The following is a 27,441-nucleotide window of genomic DNA, read 5'->3' as shown; positions in this document are numbered from 1 at the left end:
GGAACCAGAATCACCAGGCTTTTTCCTGCTGTTACCATCCCTCCTTCCAGGAGAGCGGTCCTGAAATGGGGTCACAGAGACTCCAGGACAAGGGCAACACAAGGCCAGGAACCCACCCTGCCCAGCGGGCAGGTCAGACTCTTCATCTTTGTGACTTGTGGCTACCTCCGCACTCTCCGAGGGCACTGGAGAAAGTGGCATGCCTACCCATTTCTGGTTCCTATGGTGGGAGCAAGGTCATGGGCCTCCTCTGGCCACTACTCTGGAGAGGGTCCTAGGCCTACTCTAGAAGGGGACATGCCTAGCTCCCCGGACACCTGTGCCCCCTGCCTACCAAGCCAGGAGAGGGCAGGGATAGATGGTGTGCTTTGCTTCCCATTGCCAGAGACCCTGTCCCCCACTTCCTAGTCAGTGAGGAGCTAGATGGAGGCAGGTGGTTGCCCACTCCCCTTCTCAGGGAAGGACAGAGGAGCCCTGGCCCTCCCGAATTTCCCAGGCTCCGCTGACCCCATGCTTGGCTCCCCATCTTCTCTCCAAGAGGAGCCAGTGTGGAGGGCAGCTCGGGGGGATGGGGGACAAGGTCGGGCTGCTAAGTGGACCGTGTGCAAGCCAGCCAGGGCCCTGGTTCACCAGGCAGCCGCCGCAGCTGCCCTTCAGCCGGGAGAGGGCCAGGCATCCCTGTGAACCCCATACCTGAATGGGCACATTTCACTGGCGATGGCCCCTCATGTGCAGGAGCGCGGTAGACAGTGCGGTTTCAGGATGGCACAAAGCCCTTCCACCCACAACTCCCAGCCGATCTGCAGAAGCGCCACAACAGAGGAAACTCATTTTCAGCGCGCACAGTCAGGGCCATGGAAACCACGTTCAGCAGCCACCCTGGCCACCCAGGCTGTGGCTGTGAAACCCACATTGGCACGCAGAAGCCTCCACACCTGGCCACATGCTCAGAGGGTTCCAGGCAGTGCTGGCTGGGCACACGATGCTGGGTAGCCGCACGCAGCTGGGCATAGCCAGGGTGGGCTTAGCTGGGCTCCAGGACGGGAATTCCACTCTCCTAAAGCACCATGGGTTTAAGAGAAGGAGCCCATGGCCACCAGTGACTCCCAGTGCTTCTCAAGGACTGCTGTGCTGTCCCCGTGGTCTACAGGGAGACCGTGGCATGCGGTGTGTGGGGAGCTGAGGGCAGGTGGAGGCCTCCTGCTGTCAAGGTCATGTCCCCACCCCCAGCCTTCCCAAGACCCCTGCAGGTGAGGGCTCTGGTACAGAAAGGTGGGGTAAGACCGGAAACAGCTGGGACCAGGGCCTGCTGTCAGCTCCTTGGCAGGAACTAGTTTCTCCAAACCCTCTGCTTCCTGATGGGCCAAAGGGGAAGAAGGAGGCAAGGCTGTGCAGGGCCATCTTGGTGCAGATGAGGTTACCGTGGGCAGGAAGGACCGCCTCACGGGATGTTCCAGGTGGCCGGATGTCAGTAGGAAGCAGGATACCTGGGGAGGTTAAACCGGGGCTTCTGGGGATGGAGAAGTGGGGACAGGGCAGTGCTGGTCCTGGGGTAGCTGTATGGTTTGTTTATGTGTTTGGCATAAGAGCTGTAGTCTCAACTCCCTAGAACCCAGATGATGATTTTATCCCAAACACTTCTGCCGCCTTTGAACCTGATCCTGAGCCTGTTTTCACAATGCACAAAAAAGAAGCTGTGCTCGGCCTTGCACAGCTTTGGCCGCCGGTCCCCGACACGGGCTGCATCCCAGGTACAGCCTGAACACGTCTCCACAGCAGGCTTGCAGGCCTCCTGATGTGGGAGCCATTTGTCAGCATGCTGACTTCTGCTGCGCACGTTCCCTGCCTCAGCCGGGGGCTCAGGGACCCCTGCAGCGGCTCCAGCCTGCGTGAAACTGTTCAGTTGTAACCGTAAAGTCATTCAGTGCCACAACCATAATCAAAACACACGTGAGATCCAGATCAAGGGGTCCCTCCCCCAGCTAGGAACAGTCGTGCCCAGACCCAGGGGCGTCTCCTGCCCACCTCCCCCCACCTGGCGGGAGGGCCCTGTAGGAGGGTGCAGAGGCACCGTGTTTAACTCTTAAGTTGCCTTTCTCAAACTTGTTATCTGCTTGAGGACGAGATCCGGGTTTGTTTCCCGAGTTTATCTTTGCTCCCGTCTCTCTCCAACCCCAGTGCATTGAAACGGGGTGGCAGGAGGTAAAAGGCAGTGTTCTCAACTGCAGGTGCTGGTCTTGTCACCGTAACTCTCTGGGCCTCTGTTTTCCTGTCCTCCACATGGGGACAGCCCTGCCGGTGGCATCCAATCCAGGATTGCCAGCCGTGCAGAAACACAGGGCAGCTTGCCTGCCGGGCCTCCGCTGCCAGCCTCCGAGTCCCTGGGAAGTCGGGGAACGGCTCCCCCGCATTTGGACTGCAGGCCAGCTCTCCAGTATCAACCCACCAAACGATGCTTGTATCAAGTTATAGAAGGCAATATTTTAAACCTTTAGTTTCATTGCTCTCCTTGTGATTCCTTGTTGGTACTTCTCTGTTTTTGAGGGTGTATGTGTGCTCACTCCCAGGTTCTCAGACAGGTCCCTCCTCTGGATCCAGGGCAGTGGCCACACCCATTTCACCCTCAGAGGCCAGAGATGTCATTGAAGCCTAGAATTTTTCACACTGATTTTCCGACAGTTCGAGTTGAGATGTAAGCGGGCATATTTGCCTAAGGCCGAGCTCCCCCAGGAGGGGGTGTTGACATGGCCAGTGAGCGTGGGAAAGCAGGACACACGTGGAGAAGGGGAAGGAGTTCCTTCCTTTTGGCTCGAGCTCAGGGGGAGCTGTGGGAGAGAAGGCTGGGAGGAGGGCGCCGGTGGGGCCTCATGCCAGGCAGGTCGGGGAGAAGGAGGCCTGCACAGGGGCTGCCTGTGGAGACCTCCCCAGGGAAGAAGCTGCTGCTTCCATGAATCATGAAGTCCTGTCCGGAAGCAGTCTCGACGGAGACAAAGCGGGGGATTCCGAGGGGGGCAGGGGCAGTTTGGCTGTGATGGTAAAGATGAGGAGAGGTGGATGAGATTTTGGCTCATTCATCCCTAAAAGGGACCGTTCACTCAGGCAGCCTGCAGCCCCCGCATGTGCCTGGCAAGGCAGGACCCGTGTCGGGTGCAGCGAGAAGCAATTTGCCGAGGGTCAAGATGTGGAGATTTCCAAACTGACAGATGGCGGAGGAGTCTTTGGAGGGGAAACAAGAGGCATTTTTCTTACCAAGATCTGTCCTTGGACAAAGCATATATTACAGGGCTCTGTCTGAAAGATAATTTAAAGAACCTACCCAAGACGAAGAGAGAGATAAATATCCCATACAAGGAAAAGAGATTTCTCACATCCCAATATTTGGAGGCCATGCATCTTGCCTGACACAGGGAAGGTTCCAGCAAAGGCAAATGAGTTGGTGTCTGTGTCACAACAATGATCGTAATAGACCTTCTTTTGACGTGTCCCCCTCCCCTGTCACATGCCTGCATCAAGACCCCACCACTGCTGAGAACAGCAGGTGGATCCAAGGCTGGTATAGGCAGGAGGGCATGACGGCTGAAGCCCTGGGCAAAGTTTGTCCCTGTCAGGCCAGGGTGAGGGAGGAAGGGCTTCCCCAAACCCCACGGTGTAACCCCCCAGATGGGGGTGAGTCCAGACAGGGCTGCATCCTCATGGGCCCGCAGACCCCACCCTTCTGGGAAAGGCCAGTGGGAGGACGGGCACCATCAACGGGTAACGAGTAAGTGTTTTAGGGCCGTACAAGTCCCCTCAGTACCTCTGATTGTGGTTATTATTACCACAGCTCACGCAGGTACCACTCTCAGCATTTGGGGCCAGATAATTCTTTGGGATGGGGACTACTCTGTGCATTCTAGGATGTTTAGTAGCATCCCTAGCTTGTAGCCACTAGATGCCCCTGCAGAAAAATACCCTATCCCTTAGTCATTACAACCGAAAATACCTCCAGACGTTACCAAATGTCCTGGGGTGCGGGGAGGGGAGTTGGCAAAATCACCCTAAGGTGAGAACTGCTGACCTTTGTCAAAATGGGCCTTCTCTCATCCTTCTGCCGTGAGGGGCGCTCCCCTTCATCTCCATCTGCACCCAGCTTCCGTTCAGAAGCACAAAGCCTCTGCCTTGTCAGAAGCCAGGCCTCCACTTATTCTCTGGGGGCTCCCCGCTCTCACCCACTCAGAGGCTTTACTTCTAAAAGCGCCCCTTCTCTCTTCTGCATCATGAAGTTCTCCCTCTCCCTTTGTTCATTCCCCTGGGCTCGCCAACACGACACCTGGAGAAAAAAATTCTTTCCCTGACCTTCCACCCACCATCCATTTCTCTGCTCCCCTTCATGACAGAACTCTTGTAAAGAACTCCCGTCGACTCAACCTCCTGTTCTCTCTCAGTCCGATCCAAAGATGACTTCATTCCCCAGTGCTCTAATGAAACGTTAGATTCCAAACGTCCAGGTCCCAGAGGCAAAGCCCATGATCAAACCTCAGTCGTGGTCTGACCAGAGCTCCCGGCAGCGTTGGATGCAGGGAACCCTCAGCCTCCCTCGTAGGCTCCTGCTCCGGCTCTGCCTGACCTCTGCTCATCCTCCTTTATTGATTGATTGATTGATTGATTGATCTGAGAGAGCACAGGCCAGAGGAGAGGCAGAGGCAGAGGGAGAAGCAGGCTCTCCGCTGAGCGGGGAGCCCGATGTGAGGCTCAATCCCAGGACCCTGGGATCATGACCTGAGCCGAAGGCAGATGCTCAACCGACTGAGCCACCCAGGAACCCCGGTCCCATGGTTTTAAATATCATTTAGACATTGGTGGATCCCAACGTCTTGTCCCTGGGCGGGACCACTCTTCTGAGCCCCAGGCTCATTTAACCAACCAACCACCCACCCCTCCAACTGCCATAAAAGAAAACGTGGATTTTACCTAAAATGTCTGCTCTTTCTCCCTCAACCTATCAGCAAATGGAACCAACACCTGCCCAATTTTTCAGGCCAAAATCCCAGTATTTATCCTTGATCTGTCCATTTCCCTCAATCCTCCCCACCCCCCAACCGATCAGAAATCTGGCCCTGCCCCCAACAGGTGTCCCAAATCCATCGGCCTCTCAGCACCTCTGCAGTCACTGCTGTGGCCCAAGCCACCGACCCCCGGGACACAGGCTCCTAGCACATCCCCCGGCTTCCTCTGCTGCCCGTTCTGTCCACCCTCCACCCCTTCCTGAGCCCCAGCTGGCCCATGTGCTCCCCAGCCCCGTGCCTTCCCGAGCCAGTCAGTGGTTCTTGCCAGTAGTTGCTCTAGGGGTGAGAGCCAGACTCTAATCTGACCGATGGACCCTGAGAGAGGTCAGCGGGGGGCTTCCTTGTTCTCCCAGCTCACACGCCAGGAGGACGCCCTCCCCCACCGTACGATGTAGCGCCTGCCCGCGATGCCCAGAGCTGTCCAGTGTGGCCACACACTGAGGGCGGAGGGCACAAGGAAGAGAACCTGAGGGCTCGATGACATCCTGGCACCGGGGGATGAACTTGCCCTGGAAACTCCCACCAGGGCCTCCCCTTAGGGAGATGACAGCTTTTCCTTACTAGTCAGCCCCGTTTCCAGTCAGGGTTAACGCAGTGGAAGATGTCTCAACCGATGCAAAGATTGTCTTTAAAAGCATAAGTCGGGGCGCCTGGGTGGCTCAGTTGGTTAAGCGACTGCCTTCGGCTCAGGTCATGATCCCAGAGTCCTGGGATCGAGTTCCGCATCGGGCTCCCGGCTCAGCAGGGAGTCTGCTTCTCCCTCTCCCACTCCCCCCGCTTGTGTTCCTGCTCTCGCTGTCTCTGTCTCTGTCAAATAAATAAATAAAATCTTTTAAAAATAATAATAATAAGATAAAAGCATAAGTCGGACCAGTGTAGTCTCCTGCTTAAAATTCCCCCAGGGCTTCTCACGCAATAAAACCCCAAGTCCCCACCATCGCTGGGAGGCCCTCCTGACCACGTGCCTTCAGCCTCACCTCTGACCCTTGTCCCCAGAGGCCCCCTCTCTCCCTGCTCTTCGTGCCCTGCCTGTGCCCATAGCATCACCAGCCGCTGAGGGACAGGGCTCCTCCAAATTCCAACCCTGAACCCCTGCTGCCAAGGCCCAAACCAGGCCGCCAGAGACCAACTCCCCCCACTGACCTCCTCTCCTTCCAACAGAGGGATTCAGCGGGGCTCCCTGCCATGTTAATGCTCAGTGGCCAGAGCAATGGCTACTTCTCAGGTGGACCCTAAAACCAGAACCCAGGGATTCCCCCGGGGAGGGGGTGCACAGAGTCTGAATATAGCACACCCTGGACCAGGACGTGGTGGGCCCAGGTCCTCAGGAGGCCTGCTGGTCAGGGACAGAGGCTATGAGCAATGTTTCCTTTAAACACAGAAGCTGCCAGGAGCTCCGTGGGCCCTGGGAGCAGCCGAGCCCTCAGCCAGGCTCAGCGACCCCTCCTCAGGAGGTCATCAGAGCCGTGGCACGCTCAGGAAATTGGAATTGAAACAAAACAAATACACTGATGTAAGCTGTTCTCCAAAATGGTTTGCTGATGCCTGTTTACAAAATGCAGGCATGACTTAGCGTTCTCAAGAGACTGGATAATTAAACAGAAAACAAGCTATATTTATAGATGCTCTTGCAAGGCCCATTGGCTCCTCCCCATTGCACGTGTGAAGCTGGGTCCCCGCTCCAAGAGGCCGTGGCCTGCACTGCAGGGTGGAGGCGGGGTGAGGCGTGCCTCAGGGATAGGCCCCCCTGTCTGGCTTCTGCTGCTCAGGCTGCAGCCCCCAGGGACATGGGGAGAGCAGCCTGGACAGTGGAGACTTGTGTCTGCCCCTCTTCCTGGGCTAAGGTTTTTTATAACAGCAATGCTATAGTTTAGAAATCCTCTTGAGTCTTGTTCATTGAAGAGTCCAAGAATATGGTCATAATCTACTTTCCAGATCAAATGCCTGAGGAAAGTTTAGAGGGTTATCAGTCAGGACAGAGATGGCACATCAAGGCTCCCAGCCCACCCACCTCAAGAACTGTCACTGTGTTATGCAAGAGGTCAAGCAAGGAGCATGGGAGGGAGTCACTCCTGACACCCCTTTCACGGGGCTCCTCATCCCAACTGCTTGCAAGCCCTGCCCCTTCCTCTTCTGCTTCCCCACAGTCCTGGCCTAGCTCTCCCTGCAAGACAGCCCCAGCCTCCTACAGGGTGTCCCTGCATCCTCTCCTCTCCCCCAGCGGCCCATCATTCACACAGCAGGCCCGAGTGATCCTTCTAGCATGCAAATCAGATCACATCCCTCCTTGACTTAAAATGCTCCAGTCCTCCAATCCTCCATTGCCTTAAATTAAAATCGGTCTTCCATTAAGAAGCAATGGCCTGTTCTGCCTGGCTATGTAGCACCTCTCTGACTACGTGTGTGCCCACACACCTGCATCGTTCCCTGTGCTTCAGACACACTAGCCTGCTTCAGTTCTCAGAGCACAGTAAGCCCCCATCCTACCCCAGGGCCTTTGCACGAGCTCTTTCTCTGACGAGAATGCCTTTTCTTCTATTCTTGGCCTACCCGGTTTCTTCTCCTCTTACAGATCTCCACTGAAATATCTCCTGCTCAAAGAGGCTTCCACCACCACCCCAACTTGCATCTTATTAGGCCTCACAGCTCTTCTCTCTCTCAGCATCTTGCTCTTCCCATGCACAGTGTGTATTATCCTGGACCCTTTATTTACACATTCTCTCTCAGCCTACCCTGAAACACCTCCCCGCCCCCCCCCCCCAGCTGCCCTCCTTTCAGCAGGGAGTTTGGATACTGTCTAATGATGAAAGCAGTAGAGATGGCTGTGGGGTAAGAGAGTGAGCTCCCTGGACAGGAAGTGTTTGGAGGATTGGAACAGAAGTCAGAGGATTCTGAAGGTTTCTGACCTGAATGACTTGGCCTCTCAAAGGTCCATTCCACATCTCATTACACTTTCTTCTGTAGAACTACATTAACTTGAATTTCTTTGTCTCCAAAGGGGTGTATTAGGTAATCAACACCAAATGCTATAGAGACCCAAAATCCCAGTAGCATGATGGAGTAAAGACTAATTTGTTACCCTCATCAGTTCTGATGGGCTTAGGCAGCAAGAAGGAGGCTGTGTTCTTTGCTCCCACAAAATGTACACAGTCTCCACAAGGGGAGAGAAGAGAGTGTGCATGATGACTGCATGTGTCATAGCTCCCCAGAGACCCAGAACCAATAGGATGCATGGATGCATGGATGCATGGATGCATGGACGCATGGATGCATGGATGGAGAGAGTGGGTATTATAAGGAATTGGCTCACATGATTGTGGAGGCTAAGATTCCAGAATCTGCAGTTGGCAAGCTGGAAACCCAAGAGAGCCAATGTTGTGAGTTCCGGTCTGAAAGCCTGCAGGCTTGAGACCCGGAAAGAGATGATGTTTCAGTTCAAGTCCAAAGGCAGGAAAAGACCCGTGTCCCATCCAGAAGGCAGTCAGGGAGAAGGAGCCCAAAATACTAAAGCTCAGAATACTGAATACAAATACTAGCAATAGTATACTAATACTAAGAATACTCAGCCTTTTTGTTCTACTCAGGTCTTCAGTTGATTGACTGAGGCCCATGGACATGCTCATCTCCACCAAGAGGTTGTCCAGGAGAGTCTAGATCCAGCCTTTGACATCTGTATGAATTTTTGCAAATTCTGAGTAACTAGTGTTTAATTGTGTAAGATACTACCTTCTTTTCTTCTCCCTAAACCTACCAGGGGAATAGGCAGTAAAAATACTCTCCTTTTGCAAATCCCTTGAGCAGAGGTGTTTCCATCATCTTCAGGAATAGACTTGGCAGGGCACGAGAGGTACACAGCCCGGCCAGCCTGTCCGAGGCCACGCCAGGCACAGACACCAGCCAGGGAGGGAGAGCTGACTAGGAGACCCTGGGCTCTCCACCCCAGACCCCCGTGCTTCTGACTGCCGCCTCTACTCTGTGCCACACCCAGGGCACCCGAGGGCACCCCAGGACAGTGAAGTCACAACCCTTGGGCACTGAGCTCAGCTCTGACTTCCTTCTCCCTCTACCACAGTCTCCTTGTGGGTTAGTTTTCCCAGAGCTAGAAGGGTTTTTTAGGCCAGAGGATGCCAAACAGAGCCATGGAGCTCAGAGGATGCCCAGCTAACATGCCCCTGCACGGGCCCCTCCTGCAAACAAGGAGAAGGCCACATCACAGAGGGGCTCCATGGGAGTGAGACGTGGGTCTGTCTACTGCGTCCACCCCTGCAGGGCCCAGCCCCGGGCACCCAGGAAGGACTTGACCAAGAGAGAGCAGTCAGGCTGTGCAGATGCCAAGGGCTCTCCACGGGAGTCCGTGGACAGGCTCCAGGTGCCTCTTCTCCCCACCCCACATCTGACAGTTGGCCTCCCTGCCAAGCCACAAACTCCAGATCAGCAGGATCCGGGCCTGCTCTGCTTGCCAGCATATTCCCACTGTACTGTGGCACATAGTAGATGCTCAATAAACAATCGTTGAGTGAGCACTACCCACTGCGTAAAACTGGTTATCAAGTCCCTTCTTTGTGCCAGGAATTGTATAAGGTGCTGAGGATCCAAATGAGATCCTACAGAGAGGGTCTCTGTCTGCAGCTTACAAAGAGCAGAGCAGAGCTTAATAACTAAACTGTAAAAAATGGTTGCAGCAACACCAAGCAACATAAGTCAATTGAAAAAGTAAATGACCCACAGATCTGCAGGTAATTAACAAGTTTATTGCCATCCCCCAAAATGAAGCAAGCAAGAGGGAATATGACAATGACAGGAAAATTGAATCAGATCATGCCTAAAGAAACAGGAAATTTTGGACGCATGCAAGGCTGGCTGATCCAGAGACACCTCTGCAGGGCAGACATGCCCCAGTGCTCAAAACACGTGTGTCAGGATGAAAGGGTCCTAAGACAATCTGCTCCTAGCCCCACAGCTGCCAAGTGTCTCTAGATGTGTGCAAAGAGCTCCAAGACACAGGAGACACGGAGTACCCCCCCCAAACACCTTCCCGCAGGGCATGCCAAAGCAGCCCGACCCTCTAAGGGCCGGGTGAAACTATTGGGTCCAGGAGATGTTGAGATGTCACCTGTCCCCTATATGGTCAGGAGACATGGGGCACACACCCTCCACCTTTGTTTCTGTCCCACTCACCAACTTCATAGTGTGACCCTGGTCTCAGGAATGAGACCAGATCGGTCGAGTTTGTCAAACAGGCACCACGCCTCCTGGGGTGGGGGGCCTCCCGGGTCATACTAGAAGCACCTGACTTAATGGGAACAGTGTGAGAACAGGCTGCAGCTACAAAATATGTCTAAGTGCCCGGCCTGGGGTCTCTCCAGATTGTCCTAATTCCCAAGCAGGCTCCTGAGCCTGGGTTTACCCTCGGAGGCTCAGTCCAACATACTGATGTGTGGGCAGGTTGATTGAGCTTTTGACAGAGTCTTTCCACCAAGAGCATCATTTGAAAAAAGAGCAAATATCCAGGTAGGCATGTGTCCCATTAGTGCATTTCTAACATAAGAAAACTAACACAAACTTGACAATAATTGGAGAAATTTAATTTCTATTGCTGTGAAGTACCAGAATCCTGCGTGAGAGGCTGCTGATGGTTTTATGAGTGTCTTATCGAGTTCAAGTCAGTGTGAGAAATAGCGCCTGAGATTAAGGAAAAGCTGTAATAGGAACTAAAACCCAATTCTCCCGAGACTGAAATGTTATGCCGCCTGCTTTTCAGGAAGGGTGTTAGCCTGCGTCTGGTGGGCACATTAATCCCCTGCGGCCTCCTCTTCTCTGCAGGCTCCCAGGGGCACGGAGAGCGTGGGTGCCAGGAGGGGGCTGAGGTCTGGCGTTTGCAACATCTGTGTCTGGAAAACCAGATATTTTACTGGTCTGGTTGCAAGGGCCTAGAGAGCGAGGCAGGCGTCTCCCAGGAGACTGCTGGCAGCCAGACGTGGCCTGCAGCCCACCTGCTTGCTGTGTGCCGGGCACCAGGGCCCCACACATGGTCGTCAGGCTAGGTGGCACACCAGGGTCTGTCTTGTGCTAGCCCAGCCTTGCCGATGTCGACAACAGTTTCAGTGTATCTGTGCCTCTACGTCCCGGGGGCAACAAGGGGAAGCCCATGGATATCAGAAGGCCTGGCTCACGGGGACACAGATGTCCCCAACTCCCTTGCCCTGCTCTGATCCCGTGCCAGGCGGCCCTCCAGTGCCAGTTCTTACAGCTGGAGCCTCCTCTCTCTGCGGGCACCTCTACGGCTCCTGCAGGGCCCCTGCCACCCACAGCCCAGCCCTCCCTCCCTGCCCCACACGCTCTGGGCACAGGGCCGACCTTGTCGCATGGTGCCCGCAAACCTCGACAACCCTCCCGAAGAGCAGCCCGCGGGGCCACAGATGGTGAGACACCATGGGAGCAGCCCCGCCGCAGAAGGACCCCTCGGGGGCCCTGGTGCAGGCGCCGCCCTGGAGAGCTGCACGGTGCCTCCTTCGCTCCCCCCGCCACCCGGCACTCCTGGCCCCACAGAGCAGAGGGCAGGTGTGAGTGGACCCGCGTCTCCTGCTCTGCACGCGTGCCCAGGCGGGGGCAGAAGGCCATGCAGGGGCATCCCCACACGCTGCAGGCTGCCTGGCCCTCCTCCCGTGCCCCGCCCAGGGTGAGGTGTCCCCCGTGCCGGCCAGCCCAGCCCCCAGAGCTCACAAGAGAAGGGCAGGCCGGGGGCAGCCGCAGGAACCTGAACCAGCTTTCAGTTCCGCTGGTTCTCCCTGTCGTCACAGTATGGCCCCTCTTCCCTTCCCCTGTCACCATGCACCCTGGCAAGCCTTCCAGGTGGGACTGGGAAGGGGCGGAGGGAAGAGAAAGCCTTCTCTGTGTCTCTGTAGCAGTCATAGGCTGTCAATCCGCCCAACATACCCTTTCTGTCAGGACATTTGTCCCCACCTCCAACCACCTGGCTCCTGGCCCTGTGGTGGCCACAGGGCCCAGGCCTCAAGCGCGGGTCAGTCCTGTGGCCTCAGGGATGGCTTCACGGGAGAACACAGGAGGCACGTCTGACAGTCAGAGTTCTCTCCTATGCTTGTTTCCTGGACTCTCAGGAAAGATTTGGTCCCTTTCTCTGGGGTCCCATGCACAGGGACAGTGTGAGTGTGGGGCCACCCCTGGGCGTCTTGCAGCCAAGTAGAGCGTGCCTTGTGGAGGGCCCCAGACGTCTACAGCCTCCTCCACCCCTGCTAGATTTCCCAGTTACGAGAACTAAGACCACCCTCCTTTTTTTTCTCTTAAGGGCGTCCAGCATTTCTGAGAGTTTCTGTTGCTTAAGCCTGAGAAGGTCCTGACAAATTCAGCAGGAAGGTGTCTTTCAATCTTCAACAGATAATCTGAGCATCCCCTTGTGTTAAAACTTCAGGGTCCCAGTGGGCGCCTGGGTGGCTCAGTTGGTTAAGCGACTGCCTTCGGCTCAGGTCATGATCCTGGAGTCCCGGGATCGAGTCCCATATCGGGCTCCCTGCTCGGCGGGGAGCCTGCTTCTCCCTCTGACCCTCCCCCCTCTCATGTGCTCTCTGTCTCTCCCATTCTCTCTGTCTCAAATAATAAATAAATAAAATCTTTAAAAAAAAAAAACTTCAGGGTCCCAGAAACCCTCCCTGAGCTCATCTCTAGGGGCCAAGAGAGTGAGGGTCTCAGGATAGACGAATAGGATGGGGGTTGGCGGGCACCGTGGTAAGTAATGTGGGAGGAGAAGGGGGGGCAGGCAGGGACTGTTCTGAGTTCTGTGCGTGATGGGAGCTGTGGGCGGCTTTTGAGCAGGGCTGTGCTCACGGGAACCTGCAGAGGTGAGCGCACAGGAGGCTGCTGGTGTCTGGGGTGGAGAGCAGGGATTCAGGGGGTATCCTGAGGGAAGCTCCCGCGGGCTTGGCAGCTGTTGGTGCTGCCACCTGAGACGTCACCGGCAGCGCTGTGGGCAAGTGGGCAAAGAGCAGAGGCAGATGGCACTGGGGGGCGAGGGAAGGGGCAGCCAGCCAGCGCCTGGCAGGACTGAAGAGGGTCTGCAGGATTGTCCGCTTAGAACCATGTCCTCAGAGTCCCAGAGCCCAAAGCAAGATGGGTCCCCAGAGCCCTCCTCATCCGATCCCTCATTTTACTGATGTCCGAACCGAGGCCAAGTGGCAGGAAGGGACCTGCCAAAGGCCACTTGCCTTGTCACCAGCAGAGCCAGGCCTGGAGGTCAGCTGTCCAGAGCCACAGTCCAGAATCTTCCCCGCTCACTCGAGCCCCAGCCCCATGATGCTGTCTCGTTTCTCACTCGGGGAAATGACCATGGGAGGTCACTTAGCAGGGAGGGGGGCCTGCCTGGGGAAGGCATGTTGAACAGTAAATAATTGGGAGTAAGGGCAGAAGGAGAGCTTTGGTTGCCACCAATCTCTTCAGAATTTTTAAACCAGTCAGGGAATATTGACATGCATTAAATCCAATAAAACATTCATTTAATTAAACTTTAAGTGATCCAAATATTTGCCGTTTGGTTAATATTTGTGTAGCTGACAGGAGCAGAACTATGATGGTTCTGTCAGTATTCACGCATTCTAATTTTTCATGAGCCTTTCCTACGCGAAGTGCACATCTTCAGACATACAGATGATCGGGGAAGCGCTGAGGAAGCAGGCTGGAACCAGCTGTCCCAGCAGCCTTCCCACTCGGGTTTTTGCTGCTTTGTTTGTTTGGTTGTAGCTCTGTGCTAACCTGTTTGAAGTACATGACCTTGGGGCCACGTGGAGGATCCGACATTGCACATAGGTCTTACATTCCAAACGAGACCCCAGCCAGCCAGAATACCTCACCTCCCCATCCTCCCCCCACCGCCCCCCCGCACTCTCCCCTTCCATCTACCCAGACACCCCCCCATCTTTTAAGGCAGTGGTTGTCAGGGCTCAGGGTACCCTGAGATGCTTGCTAAAACCAGGATGCCCACCCTGCCACCAGAGATTTATCAGCCTGGGGTAGAGGGGCAGGAATCTGCATTTCTAACAGTTGCCCCCCCACCCAGGCGAGAGATGCAATGCCGGTGGGGGGGGTGGGGAACCACACCTTGAGAACAGGACTCTGTAGCCCAGGAATGGCCCCCCTCCCCCAGGGACTGCTGCCTGAGGGCTCAGTGGCTCTTTCCCTTGTCGTTGGACTAGAGTTCCAACATGCACAGAAAATGTCCTTTCCTTTGGTGACCCGCCTGACTTCTCCCCAAGCCCCACCCACCAGCGCTGGGAGGACAATGCACCTGAATGTTCGGGCCATTGTAAAGCTTAGTCGGAGCGGGTCGTTCTACCAAGTCCACATTAAGTAATGCTCTATCTAAGAAAAATGCTTCATGCCTGCAGTTCCCACCCCGCGTCCCCAGCTGCTCCGCAAACTGGCTTCTGAGTGTGGACGGAAGCACACAGCCGTCCTCTGCCACCTTCGGTCCCCCCTGCCGACTCCCAGTTGCCCTGTCTCGGGTCCTCTTGGCAGGGGTCATCCCAGGTTCTGCTCTTGGTCTGGGCTGTCTCAGTGTCTGATGTCCCCCCACAGCTTGGCCTCCAGCAGCCCCCACTGGCACTACGCACCCCTGGAGGTTCCAGGGGCATTCCCTTAGGGCCTTGGTCCTCAGGCACAGAGGTACACAGCACCTCACGGGCCCTCCAGTGTGTGGCCAGGAACCTTTGGACCTCTCCCTGCCATTCGGGAGCCCAGGGGCCTCTGGCTCTGTGCCAGGCCTCATGGGCTCACCCCAGGGGGGAGGGTGGGGAGAGAGCTTCACCCCCTTCTAGAGCCCGCCTTGGTTCCCCTCACCTACCTGCCAACAGGCACACCCTTCTCACCGGTTCCCGCATTCCCACAACGCCCTGGGAAGAGGAAGGGGTCTGTGTTCTATTTCCACAGAGCCTCGTGGCTCGCCCGATGAGGAAGGAGTACCTCCTCTACACTCGCGGACAATCTGGGTTCTGAGTCCTAAGGGCAGCAGAGCACAGAAGAAGCCAGACCCGTGTAGCACATCCTTCTCCTTCCCTCTCTCTGTCCCCTCTGAATCTCCAAAGCCTGGAGCTCGCTATGGAGGATGAGCGCCTTCTCTCTCCTGCCCTGACCAATAAGCCTCATGACTCAGAGGTGGGAGGGCAGCAAGCAGGACGTGATTTAAGAGGGAACCTGAAATGCATCACTTTAATGTTTGTAAAATATTATGCTGGGTGCGTCGGCATCAATCACTTGGTGCTTATCTTTCCCCCTGCATCTCTTTCACGGAGAGTCACATTTTTCCTGCGTGTGAGTGTCCCCGCTCCATGGGCCAGTTGGCTCCTTTCCTTCCTTATTTCCATTTTCTCTGTGTTTCATCCATCCATCCAACAAGCACTGATTAAGCATCTAGTGTATATCTTTTTCATCTTCGTGAGCCCAGGGCCGGGCCGCTGACTGTTTTTGGCGGGGAAAGGGCTTCGCTAACTCAGGATCTGACTGACTGGACTTGCTGTCACTTCACCTACTTTGCAGGGCATCACACCTGCTGGGGTTTGCGATCCCCCCCACCTCCCCCCCCCCCCACCGCCTTCTCCTCCCCACACACGCCGGCGAGAGGGTGCGAGCATAGACATGCTGCCCAGTCACAATTCAAAGGGGGCCCGCCGAGTCACGGAGCTCAGTCCCCAACTCTGTGCCTTGCCCCACCCCCGGCAGGACCCCCAAGTCCCAAAAGAGTAGTAAGAGTCAGGAGGGCTCCCGGCATTTTTGCTGGCATCCCAGATAAGCGCAGACCCTCAGAGCCAGCCAGCCCACCTCGCTCAGCTCCTGCCACCGTTGCCTGCTGCCCCAGGCGCTCTGAGCTGTAGATCTGGGGGAGGGGTAGGGAGAAGGCAGTCCTGTCACTGGGCTGGTGACTCTCCCTCCAAGCCTGATCCCATGTCGGTGTATGAACAGCCTGAGTCCAATTAACTTTCGCATAAATCCCGAAAATCTCTAAAAGCCTGTGATTGCAAGCAAATATTTTAGACCCTTCCCATTTGCCTGAAGAATGATCCGTCTTAATGCCAGTTAGCAAGTATAAAGTGGCAGGATTAATAATTTGTACAGCCTGAAGTACGCTTCAAAAAATTAAAGGCTACAGCGCATGGTTGCTGAACAGAAATCCAAATCCAAGTTCAAAGAATCCTCAGACAGAAACAAACCTTCAAAGGTCAGCCAGTTCATTCCCCAGACTTCAGACAGTGCAACCTTTAAATTGCCCCCAGACGGATGAGAAACCTGTCAGCGCAGCCAGCAGACCTTGACTGCACTTAGCAAGGCCCAGACTTCATGAGGCCCAGGAGCACAGAGCAGGGCGTCCACCGCGCATCTGGCCCCTGGTCCCTGTGTGACAGCCCACATGCTTGGCTCAACTCATAAATCCATAGCCCAGATGGTTTCCCTATGCTTGCTATGGCTCCTGACTTCTCTGACTCTCAGAGCCCTTTGAACATTTCCCGTAAGTCGCGGCCCGTCCCCCAAGAAGGAGAGTCCGTCGGTACGTTTAGACAGCAGGCCGTAGCAGTTTCTCGGGAGCCTGCCAGCCTCCTGCCGGGAACCCCTGTGGCCGTTTGCCTGTGAGTGGTACTCCCCATGCTGGGTGTGCACCTGATGACTTTCTCCTTGTCCCCTGCAGAGGTGGTTCAGCTCAGCCTCGCGCCCGAGGAGAGGGTCAGTGTGGCCACAGTGACCGTGGGGCTGAGCACCGTGCTGACCTGCGCTATCCGCGGAGAGCTGCGGCCACCCATCATCTGGAAGCGCAATGGGCTGGCCCTCAACTTCATGGCCTTGGAAGACATCAATGTAAGTGGCTCGGCTCTGACCCTGAACGCAGACCTGCCCCAGGGAAGTAACCTGCAAATCGCCCGTGGCAGTGGCAGGGTGAGAGGGTTTCATTTTAACATCCCACGTTGGATGCCTTTCAAGCCTGTTGTCGGAGAGCAGGAAGTACCAGAAAACCCAAGTCCCACCGTGTGCAGAGAATAGACTGGACGTTCGCTGCAAGCCTGCCAGCCAGACCCACAACAGGGAAAGGGCGCGCTGGCCAGGCAGGCAGGGCAGGCAGGGCGGGAGGCCTCCGGGCAGGCTGCGGCAGCGAAGGCCAAACAGTGGGCATGGGAATGGAAGGTGAGGGGCTCAGACTGCATGACAGAGCCCACCGGGAGGGAAGACCACAAGCCCACAGCAAACGTGGCCAGACGGGAGACAGTGGAGCGGGGAGGGCGTGTGCCTGGAAGAGCCAGGGGAGACTGTGGATCGCACAGCTGCGGAGGATGTAGACAGGGGGAAGAGAGAGAATGGGGGTTCCCTGTGGAGGGCAGGGGTGAACCGCCCAGCTGGGTGGGCGGGAGGGCGGGCACCAGGTGAGGAGGTGAAAGGAAAGGGATCAGGCCAGTGTGGCCTGCCCTGGGGGCCTTGTTGGCTGGACGTGGGAATGTGGATTTGATGAGGGGAGTGGAAGAGAGAGCAGCTGAGCACCTGCAGCCTACCGTGACCAACAGGGATATTTCTGTACTGGGAGGCCCCGTGCAGCCTGGACTAGGCTCCCAGTGTCACCCCAAACCAGCCTCATGACTTTGAGCAACGTCTTAAACCACCAACCCTAGCTATCAGAAAGGGAATATTAGCAGTCCCTCCCTTCCATTGGGCTTGAAGAATAAAGGGCATCCTTCAAGTATATGGACTGGCCCAGGTTTGGCCCAACGAGCAAGATGGCTTCCCAGAAGTTCATTGAGAAGACAGAGGGATGTCACCGATGTAGGGCCCTACCAGGATAGCTGACAGGTCTTAGCCACAGTAACAGGCATCTCCATTTCAGGCAGAAGAGGAGGCAGTCCTGGTCTCCTTGGCTTAGGACAGGCAAGCTGGCCCTGAATGGGGTGCTTGGCCCCGAGAAGGAAGACCTGTGGGATGCGTGGTCAGTTCCCACGAACATCTCTAAGGTGTTGAGGGAGGGACTAGGGCAGCAGGAGCCTGTCTGGGCTGTGTGACCCCATGAGTTCAGCAAGCACACAGGGCCAGGGTGCCCCCACAAAGAAACCAGTTTGGACTGCTGAGATGGAACACCATGACAGCCATCACAGAAGCCCCAAACTGGAGTGAGCCTCCACAGGAAGCAGTGAGCTCCCCATTCCTAGAGGCATGCAAGTTCAAGCAGGACCATGGTCAGCAATGCTACTAGCCACACGAGGGCAGCTAAATCCCATGACCTTGAAGATTCCTTCCAACTGCGAGACTGCTTTGTGGGAGAGAGCCCAGCATAAAATTCTGTAGAAACCACCAAGTTGGGACTCTGCTACTCACTAGGCCCTTTGTTGCACCCTGCAGATCATGGGGGAAGCAGATAGGAAGAGGCGGGCCAATGTGGGGATGCTATCTTGGACACACCCGGGCGAGGAGTCCCCTTCTCCCACCCCTGTCACGTGGGGCAGGATTATTTCCTTGCAGTTTCCCCACGGTACTGAGCATAGCCTGAATCCTACCCATCTCCGAATGTCAATGCCAGCACAACCTTGGTGGGTGCTTGATGGACAGATGCCGAGTGGGCAGAGTCCTTTGTCTTCTGAGCCTGAGATGCCCAGGGCTTGTCTGGGATCTTAGCAAGGAGAGGTGGTGTCCTATTTGCAAAGACTGGAGTGGGGGAGGTGTTGGGATGCACAGATTTGTGTGTGCAAAAGCTCTAGGGGTGGGGCATCAGCTTTAAACTGTGTTTGGCCAGTGGTGATTAATTCAAAACTAGGACAGGTCCGCCCATGTCTGTCTGAACATCCATGTGCGTTACTTGATGCTCTATTTAAAGACACCAGAAATAAAGGCGGAAGCAGAACTCCTCTTAATGTACTTGCCATCGGTTAATTAAATTACTTTGAGTGTTTTTCCCCTCCCTTGAACATGCCTCCAGCATCAACTCAATTGCATTTCTACTTTTCACAGTGAGGTTAGCAATTTGGGTTAATTGTGGGTGCAACTAGAGATTAATGGCCTCTTATTACCTCCCTGGAAACACTTGCTGCTCATGGTCAAGTCAGCAGCCTGCGAACAGGCAGGGCCCTGTGCTGCCCAGAAACCCCCACGTGAGGGCGCAGGGCAACACCGGCCCCACCAGGGATGCTCACGAGATGCATGCAGGTACGCGCCCCCCACACACACACCCCTCTCTCTGCCTCAGGCCCAGAGGGAGGCGGCACGGCACAGACTCTGAGGGCAAAGGGACCTGGGTTGAAGCCTCAGCTCTGCCACTTCCTAGTTGAGTGAGCGTGGAAAGGGCACTTGACTTCTCGAAGCTTCGGGGTCCTCCTCTGTGAATCGGGGATAAATAATAGCTCCTGCCTCATAGGGTCAGAGTGAGGGCTGAATGAGAAGACACATGGGATGCTCTTAGCACACAGTGTCCCGTGCTAACTACGATCACTGTCCTCATCATTGCTGCTATTCCTTATCTTACTATCCTCATTATTATTACTGCCACCGCTGCCAAACTACATTCTCGGCACCTTGCAGCCCGAGTCCCCAACAAGCAGCCCCGGGAGGCTCCCCAGGCAGGGAGATATGACCCTGGGGTGTCCACATCATCCTGGGATGCACTGACGAGCCACCTCCAGCAAGTCCAGAGCAGCCCTGGGGAAGCCGCTGAACTTCTATGAGCCTGCGGGGGACTGGGGATGATGCTCTCCTCCTTACGTGGGCATTTCCAGGCTGACCGTGTGTGTGAAGCGCCTAGCCCCGTGCCTAGCACACAGCAGGTGTTCCTAAGTGGCAGCCCCACTCTGGGGACAGGGATGACAGCAGGCCCAGGAGGAAATCAGGCAAGAGACGAGGAGGGCATGGGGATTGGGGGGGCATGGTGGGGAGTGGGGGGCGGCCCCGATGGAACGAAGATGGGGGATTGCTGAGTCCTAGAGTCCCCCTCGGCGTGCAGCGTGCCCACACCCGCCCCCGCCCACCGCAGCCCCAGACGGAACGCCGCCGGCCACTGTCCTTGGCGCCTGGTACAGGAACACCGCACCTACAAAGCCCCAAGGCAGGCAGATGAGAGAGCGCCGCGAGGTGTGGGCCTCCTTTCTTTGTCATTTGTACAAGACATCTTGATTGGCAACAAAATATTAATCACTTTTTCACTACTCTCTTAATGAGAAGCTTTCATGGGCAACAAAATATTAATTTGTCTTGTCTTATCTGTTAAGAATTCTGTTAATGAATTCAGTCACAGAGCTATTACAGAATGCCATCCTAATGACACATGTAATTAAACTTTTCTGACTTGCAAACATCAAGGATGCCTCGAGCATCAGGATTATATTTGATCAGAAAGTAAATGTAGCCCGGAGCCAAGGGAGGAGGAGCCTCTCGGATTCCCCACTGAGCGGTGTCACTGTTAGGAGGGCTCCGGAGTCACCCGATGTGTGCATGGCTGTCCAGATGGTGTACACGGGGAATCAGCCCCTGGATCCACTAAGTGCCGGGGACTCGCAGGCCCTGAGCCAGAGGGTAGAGCAAAGACACTCTCCCCAGCCCCGAGGGGGACCACGTATCCCCAAGCACAGAATTACAACACAGTATGGCATGTTCTCTATTTAGAAGGAGGAAGCTGGTTTGGGGGGCCAGAGGAAGGAGAAGTTCTGGCTTCAGGGGACAGGGATAAGCAAGAAAGAGGTCTAGAGTGACAGGGTGGGGCCAGAACCTGACAGGTTTTGAATGTTAACCTGAAGGATCTTGGCCACTCCCTGTGGGCAGTGGGAACCATAGATTTTTAACTGGGGAGTGACACGGTCAGAAGTTTGTCCTGCAAGAGTCCGGAGCCCCTTCTAGCCTAAGACTGCATCTGCAACCAAGGAGAACCCCAGATACATCAGACCCAGAAGCGAAAGGAGCCTGCGGGGCCGGAGATCATACTGGAGCAGCCACCCAGGCTGTCTGAGCAGGGGCCGCCAGGGGGTTTAGCGTGGACCTGGTGGGCCCCTTGAGGATGCCTGAGCCACCCCTTTGCAGGAGGCCTGAGCCTCACTTCAGCCCAGGGCCTGAGGGACGGGGCCTCAGCTGCAGCTGGGAAACCCCCCCCCCCCCCCCCGCCCCCTAGGAGAGTACAGGGCTGGGAACAAGAGCACAGAGTCCCCAGAGATGGGCAACAGCACCAGGAATCCTGCCACACCTCTAGGCAAGGGGGCCTTGGATTAGGCCTCCTCCCACGGCCTCCTCCCACGGCCCACTGCAGACAGGGGACCAACGAGGTTACCCTTTGAAGACTCTCCAGGCCGTGAGGTCATACAGTCCTGTGATAGGACAGGGACCTCTGGGACACGGGAATCCCCCAGAGAAGCGAGGAACACCCCTGACCCCACCGGGCCCCTGGTTTTTTCACCTGGGCCACAGAGCCTCGGCCTTCCCCAGCAAGCAGCCCCTGCCGGCCCTGTCTTCTGAGGGCTCACAGCCAGGCTTTGGGGGCCCATCTCAGAGGCAGATCCACGCACCCCTCCCTGTACCCTGACTGCCATACTAAATATTCTGGGGGTTGAAAGGGAAGGCTGACTTACTTTCTGCAGGAACTGAATGTGCAAACCCCTTCCGGGCCTCAGCCTTCTGCCCAGACCGCGCAGCAACCTCTCAGGGTGAAGTGAAGTGGCATCCCCAAAGCTAGTCCGCACGTCCTTCCACAGTTATCACCTGACCTCCCCTCATGACTGTCTTCCTCCCTGTCCCTTATTACGCCAGGGACCGGGGACCTGCCCGTGAGGGGAGCAGAAGCAGGGAGGGGACATCCCTGGAGTCACAGAACAGAGCTGAGCTGCCAGATCCTTGCTAGGGTTGACGCGGGAGTTCTAACCCGTGTCTGGGGGCCAGGCATCATGCCGGTCCCTTCACGAGCAGCATGTCATCTGCCTCTTGTCACAGCTCCATGAAGCAAATGGGGTAGAGTAACTCAGAGGCTCAGAACTTGCCAGGGCTGTAGGCGGCCTTGCTCTGGGGACACAATACCCAGCAGCCAGCCTTTCCAAGGCTTCCCTGCAGGGCCGGCTGGCCCTGCCTCCCCACTATGGTGCCCCGGCCCCCGCGGGATGTGCCCACGCTCGATGTGGCCCCACGGGGACGGGCCTGCAGGGTTTCATGAGCCCACTGGCCTCTACCCCAGCAGGGGCAGGGGACGGAAGGCTCTGAGCACAGCCCACGGAACTGCTTGGCCAGGAGAGTCTCAGGGAGAGGAAACATTTTTCTATTGTATTCATCTTTTTCAAAAGGGGGTGGGGGGGTCCTATAACAAACCCAGTATCTCTGAAATGACTTGAAAGAGTCATTCTTTTCTTTTGGGTTTTTTCCTTCGCCAAATCTCACTCTTTGGGGCTTTCAGATGTTGGTAGGCGGAGTACAGTGATAAAAGCAGAAAAACAAAACCCATTAGAAGAAAGAATTTGTGGCAGGGTTTGAAGGATGTGTTAAAAGGTGCACTTTTTCCCCATGCCTAAACGGTGTAAAACCAGGAACAAATAACTCTAATGAAGCATATGCTCTCAGCCGGCTCCACTTTGGAAGGGAGTTATTAGAAAGACCAGAAGAGAATGATTTAGGAGCTCATGACTCATTTAATTTTTATTGTCTTTATATGAACCAGTCATGAATCCATTGTAAAAAGATGAGAGGAGTTTGATTAGCATGGAGAGCTGTTTGCAACACGAGAGACAGTGGTTGTAGGTTCTGCATTAAAATAATCTCATTAAATGCTCGGGTACATTTTGTTTTAAAATCTTGGAAAACACTATACTTGAAGCACTCAAAGGCTTTGGCCAGTTCTTTCTGGCTTGTGTCGGAAACCCTGGCTGCAGATGGACGTCCGGCCCTTTTGAGCTTTAGATGAGCTCAAGCCACTAGGAGGATTGGCCAGAACTCCGTCCACAAGAGACTGGCCCAGACCCAGGACCCAGCAGCCTGTAGAACTCACTGAGGGCTCCGCCCTGCCAGGGGCCTCTACTGGGCCTTTGCTTTCTCAGTGGTCTCTTCGGGGTCACCTCTCTTCCCTTGTAGTACTAACTTCAAAGCTTCACTTGTGCTCAGTGACCACTTCCGGCCCCATGTCAAAGGTCCAGGGTCCCTCAGGGAGGTTCTGATCTAGCTTCTAGACCCTGGATGCAGAGCCCCAAGCACCTGCCCTGTCTCAGCTCTCCTCCCCAGCCCCACTCAAGGGAGCTCGCATTCAGCCTGTTGGCAGGCTTTATTAACTGCAGGTAATAGTGCAATAACCAGCCTCAAACATGCCTCTTAGCACACTTGTGTAAGTAGGTCTGTAAGATAAGTTCTCAGAAGAAGAATGGACTACATCCGAGGGTGAGCACGATTTCAGTGTGGTGGATATCACCAAATCTCCCTCCAAAAAAGCTATACTGGTTTATACTCCATCCAGCAGTATCCAGGCACACCTCAAAGATACTGCGGGTTCGGTTCCAACCACTGCAATAATGTGAATATCCAATAAAGCAAATACTACAATCAAGGGAGTCAAATGAAGATTTTTGTCTCTGGTACATATAAAAGCTATGTTTATGCTATACTGGAGTCTCTTAAGTATGTGCTAATATATGTCTAAAAAAAGTACATAATTAAAAAATACTTTCTTGCTGGAAAAACGCAAACCATCCTCTGAGCTTTTGATGAGCAGCAATCACTGATCACAGATCACCATAACAAATATAATAATGGAAAAGTTTGAAATATTGCAAGAATTACCAGATGTGACACAGAGACATGAAATGAGCAAATGCTGTTGGGAAAATGGTGCCAACTGACTTGTTCTACACAGAGCTGCCACAAACCTTCAATAGGTTAAAAAAAAAAAAAAAATCTGTGAAGGGTAATGAAATGAGGTATGTCTGTATAAGGATTTAAAACACTGTATCAGGAGAAAATTCCTGATAGCAGGCCTTCTCGGTCCCTAAAATGAGCCATGGAAGGAAATTTTTTAAAAAGATTTATTTATTTATTTGAGAGAGGGAGAGAGTACAAGCAGGGGGGGCGGGGGGCAGAGGGAGAGGGAGAAGCAGGCTTCCCGCTGAGCAGGGAGCCCAATGTGGGGCTCGATCCCAGGACCCTGGGATCATGACCTGAGCGGAAGGCAGATGCTTAACAACTGAGCTCCACCCTGCCCCAGGGGGGCACGCCAGGCTGATCAGCTAAGGATCCAAGGCCTACAACTCACGAGAGGGCCTCATGAGCTGCCACTCATCCACATGATACTCTGGAGTCTTAGAGTCAAGAGGTGCCTGTCCTCTGGCCTCTGAGGATGGACACTGAGTGCTCAGAGCCGTGACTCTGACATGAGCTTTCTGGAGAAGTGCCTAGCCACCTGTGTGCACTTGGACATTCAACTTTGCCCTCAGGTGACATGCGCAGCATCCACACAACTGGGTCAGAATCCCCCTGATTGAATTGTGGAGCCAACTACAAAGTTAGAGATGGCAGTCCACCCAAGACCTCCCTCATTCTGGCATCAAGATCAAGTTTGGGGAGTACACAAAAGTACCTTCAGGTTGAATAATTTGCCAGAAGGACTCAACTCACTGAGAGCTCTTAGACTGACATTGATGGTTTATTACAGGGGATAAGTGTAGGTTAAAATCAGCCAAGGGAATACCCAGGATGTTCGCCAAGGTCTCTCCATTCTGGATGGTCAGAACCCCAACAGCTCTCAACAGTGTGCAATTTCTGGAACCTCCACTCAGCTCACAGACTCCAGGATATGTGCTCTGTGAGGCCTTGAATCTCAGCCTGAGCATCTGTACGTTAGTGTCCGGCCAGTGACTCAACGGTGACCCTGTGAAATTCCTGGTGCTCCTCAAAGCCTTCAAAGCCCCGTCCTCTCTGCTATACTAGCTCTCAAATTCCAGCTACCTCCAGGGCCCTGTATCCTGACCTCTTTTTTCATTGCTGTGGTTCTCTGGGTGCTGGTTCTCTGTGCCGTGGTCTGGAAGATGCCCTCTAACAGAGAGCTGGAGTGAGTGTGGACCTCATCTCATGTATTCCTCTCCTCAAAGATCAGAGACTGGGCTTAAAAATGTTGCATCCTACATTTAATCTATTTTTAGAGTTAGGTTGGTGTAAGTCTGATACGTGTTTCTATGTTTTACCCAAAATGTGAACTCCTTTATTCTCTGTACATTATTGCTTGTGTGGAAGCAACCATCTGTACCACAGACTGAATGTTTGTATCCCAGCAAAATTCGTACGTTTACACCTGGTCCCCATTGGAAGGGTATCTGGTGGTGGGACGTTGGGGAGGTGATTAGGTCGTGAAGGTAGAACCATCCTGAGTGGGATTAGTGCCCTTATAAAAAGGGAGAGTCCTGGCCTCTTCCACCATGTGGGGCTATAGCAAAAAGACAGACAGCCTTCCAAGAACCAAGAAGCAGGCTCTCATCAGACACCGAACCTGCCAACACCTTGGTCTTGGACTTGTAGCCTCCAGAACTATGAGAAATTTCTGTGGTTTATAAGCAAAAAAAAAAAAAGAAAGAAGAAAAGAAAAGATCAGCCAAGGGAAGAAGAAGCTCCATGGGGCAGAATCCAGGGGATTCCAAATGCAGAGCCTCCATTGTCCTCTCCTGGTGCAGTCATGCACATCTGCCGTTCCCCGCACTGACGTGTAAGCACGTGCACAGCGCATTGCCTGACAGCGAAGCTCACCCCAGCCTGGTGTGCTGAGCTGCTGGTGGAGCTTGATTATGCCCTGCTCACGTGGATGACGTCTAGCCCCCAGCCCCTGGGGGGACCCAACTGGCACAGCATGGCTCAGAGCCCCCATCATAAATCGTATGTTTCATAGTCTAGTGGCCAAAGCCCCCAGGAAAACAAAGCCCAGACCTCTCTCTGGATGACGTTACTTCTTCACTACCCTTCCCTTCAGGGCTCCCCGAGAGCCAGCACACTCAGCTAACATACCTCCATTTGTCCAGCAGACACCAACTGAGCCACGCATCAGGGACAATATGGTGGTCAGCAGAGGGATGAGGTGCTTCCTCTTTGGCCTTCACAGGCATGGGGGAGACTGATCATATAAACCCACGTCAGCCAGTGATAGTCCCTGCAGTCCTGGGGAAGCCAGGAGCCCTCCCCACAGTGACTTCTCTCATGCCTGTGGCTCCCTGGCCCGGGCCTGGGACTGAGCAAGAGAACTGACCAACTTTGGGGGGCTCACAATGCATGTGACCATCCGTAGCAGCCCCACCCCACCCTAGACGCTCAGCAGCTTCTTAGGGATGACTTCAGGCTGCAGGGACTTCTCAAGAGGACTCTGAGCAGGTACATGCAGAGTGGCAAGTATGTCTTTAAGGGTCTTAAAGGAAGTGACCAGCACGGGAACCCCAGTGTGGGTCAGGGTAGTCAGCTGGAGAGCCATGAGGTGGGGGCTGGGGGCACCGTGAGTGTGCACATTCACGCTCACGTGTACTGTGTGTCTTCCCGTGGATGTTTGTGTGTGCCCACCCGGGGTGCATCTGGTCCTTGCTTGGTCTGGATGTGGGACATGTGAGTGCAGACTTCTCTGAGGCCAGCCATCACCAAGGGCTGCATATTGTTCAGTGTTTGGGTCCATCCTGTTAAAATGTTTGTGCAGCAGGGATGCTAGGGATACTGAATTCTAGGGGCCAGAATTAAACTGGCATGGAGAAAAACCCTCTCCTTGACTCCATCCTCCCCAAAGAGAGCCAGGGCAGAGGCCTCCTGAGAACACGGCTTCTGAGAAGGGCAGAGTCAGAAAAGCTCGGAATAAATGTGTCTAAACTGAATCTTAACTTGTAGCTTTGACAGTATCATTAACCTAAACTCTGAAATCACCCTGGAGTCCTTGTGTTTAACATTTAGTCACTAAATATTCCGCGTTGATGGCTCATTTTCATATTACTTAGACCCGAGTCACATGTATCACTATGACAACATGCCCCATCTCGCCTCTGCTTAAGTATTGTTTAATACTTAAGTCTCATTTAATTACTTTCTTTATTAAGGGCAGATACTTACAAAATAGCTTTTTAAAAGACAAAAACTATACCTTTTAGTAAAATTGTCTCTTTCCCAAAGACAGATGTGCATCAGTACAAAGAATGGTCTAATCTGGCATCTGTTTTATTTCTGGAAGGAATCTTGATTTTGCTAATACATTTCTATGCATCAGAACCAAAAAAAAAAAAAAACCCATCCATAAAAAGACAATTACAGAGATGCAATCAAGCATTGATAGCAGTATTCAGACACATCTCAAAGAACATTCAGGAGAGGAAGGATTACAGGTTTAGTTTTATGTAGCTTCTTATAAACCAATTTTTAAAGTAATTTCCTCAATTCCAATGAGGGAAATTTGATTTCAGTT

General features: G+C 54.3%; 1 protein-coding gene across 1 annotated transcript in view; it reads left to right on the top strand.

Annotated features, from left to right (window-relative positions):
* FSTL4 (follistatin like 4) overlaps positions 1–27,441 on the top strand; it is a 381,100-nt gene that overhangs the window by 308,126 nt on the left and 45,533 nt on the right. The window contains exon 6 of the mRNA XM_021702002.1: positions 16,732–16,898. Coding sequence (XP_021557677.1) covers positions 16,732–16,898 — 167 coding nt within the window. The remainder of the gene's footprint in view (positions 1–16,731; positions 16,899–27,441) is intronic.

Source organism: Neomonachus schauinslandi, chromosome 7, assembly GCF_002201575.2.
Source record: "Neomonachus schauinslandi chromosome 7, ASM220157v2, whole genome shotgun sequence".
Taxonomy (NCBI): Eukaryota; Metazoa; Chordata; class Mammalia; order Carnivora; family Phocidae; genus Neomonachus; species Neomonachus schauinslandi.
Note: the sequence above shows the minus strand (reverse complement) of the source record. Positions and strands in the feature narration are given on the sequence as shown.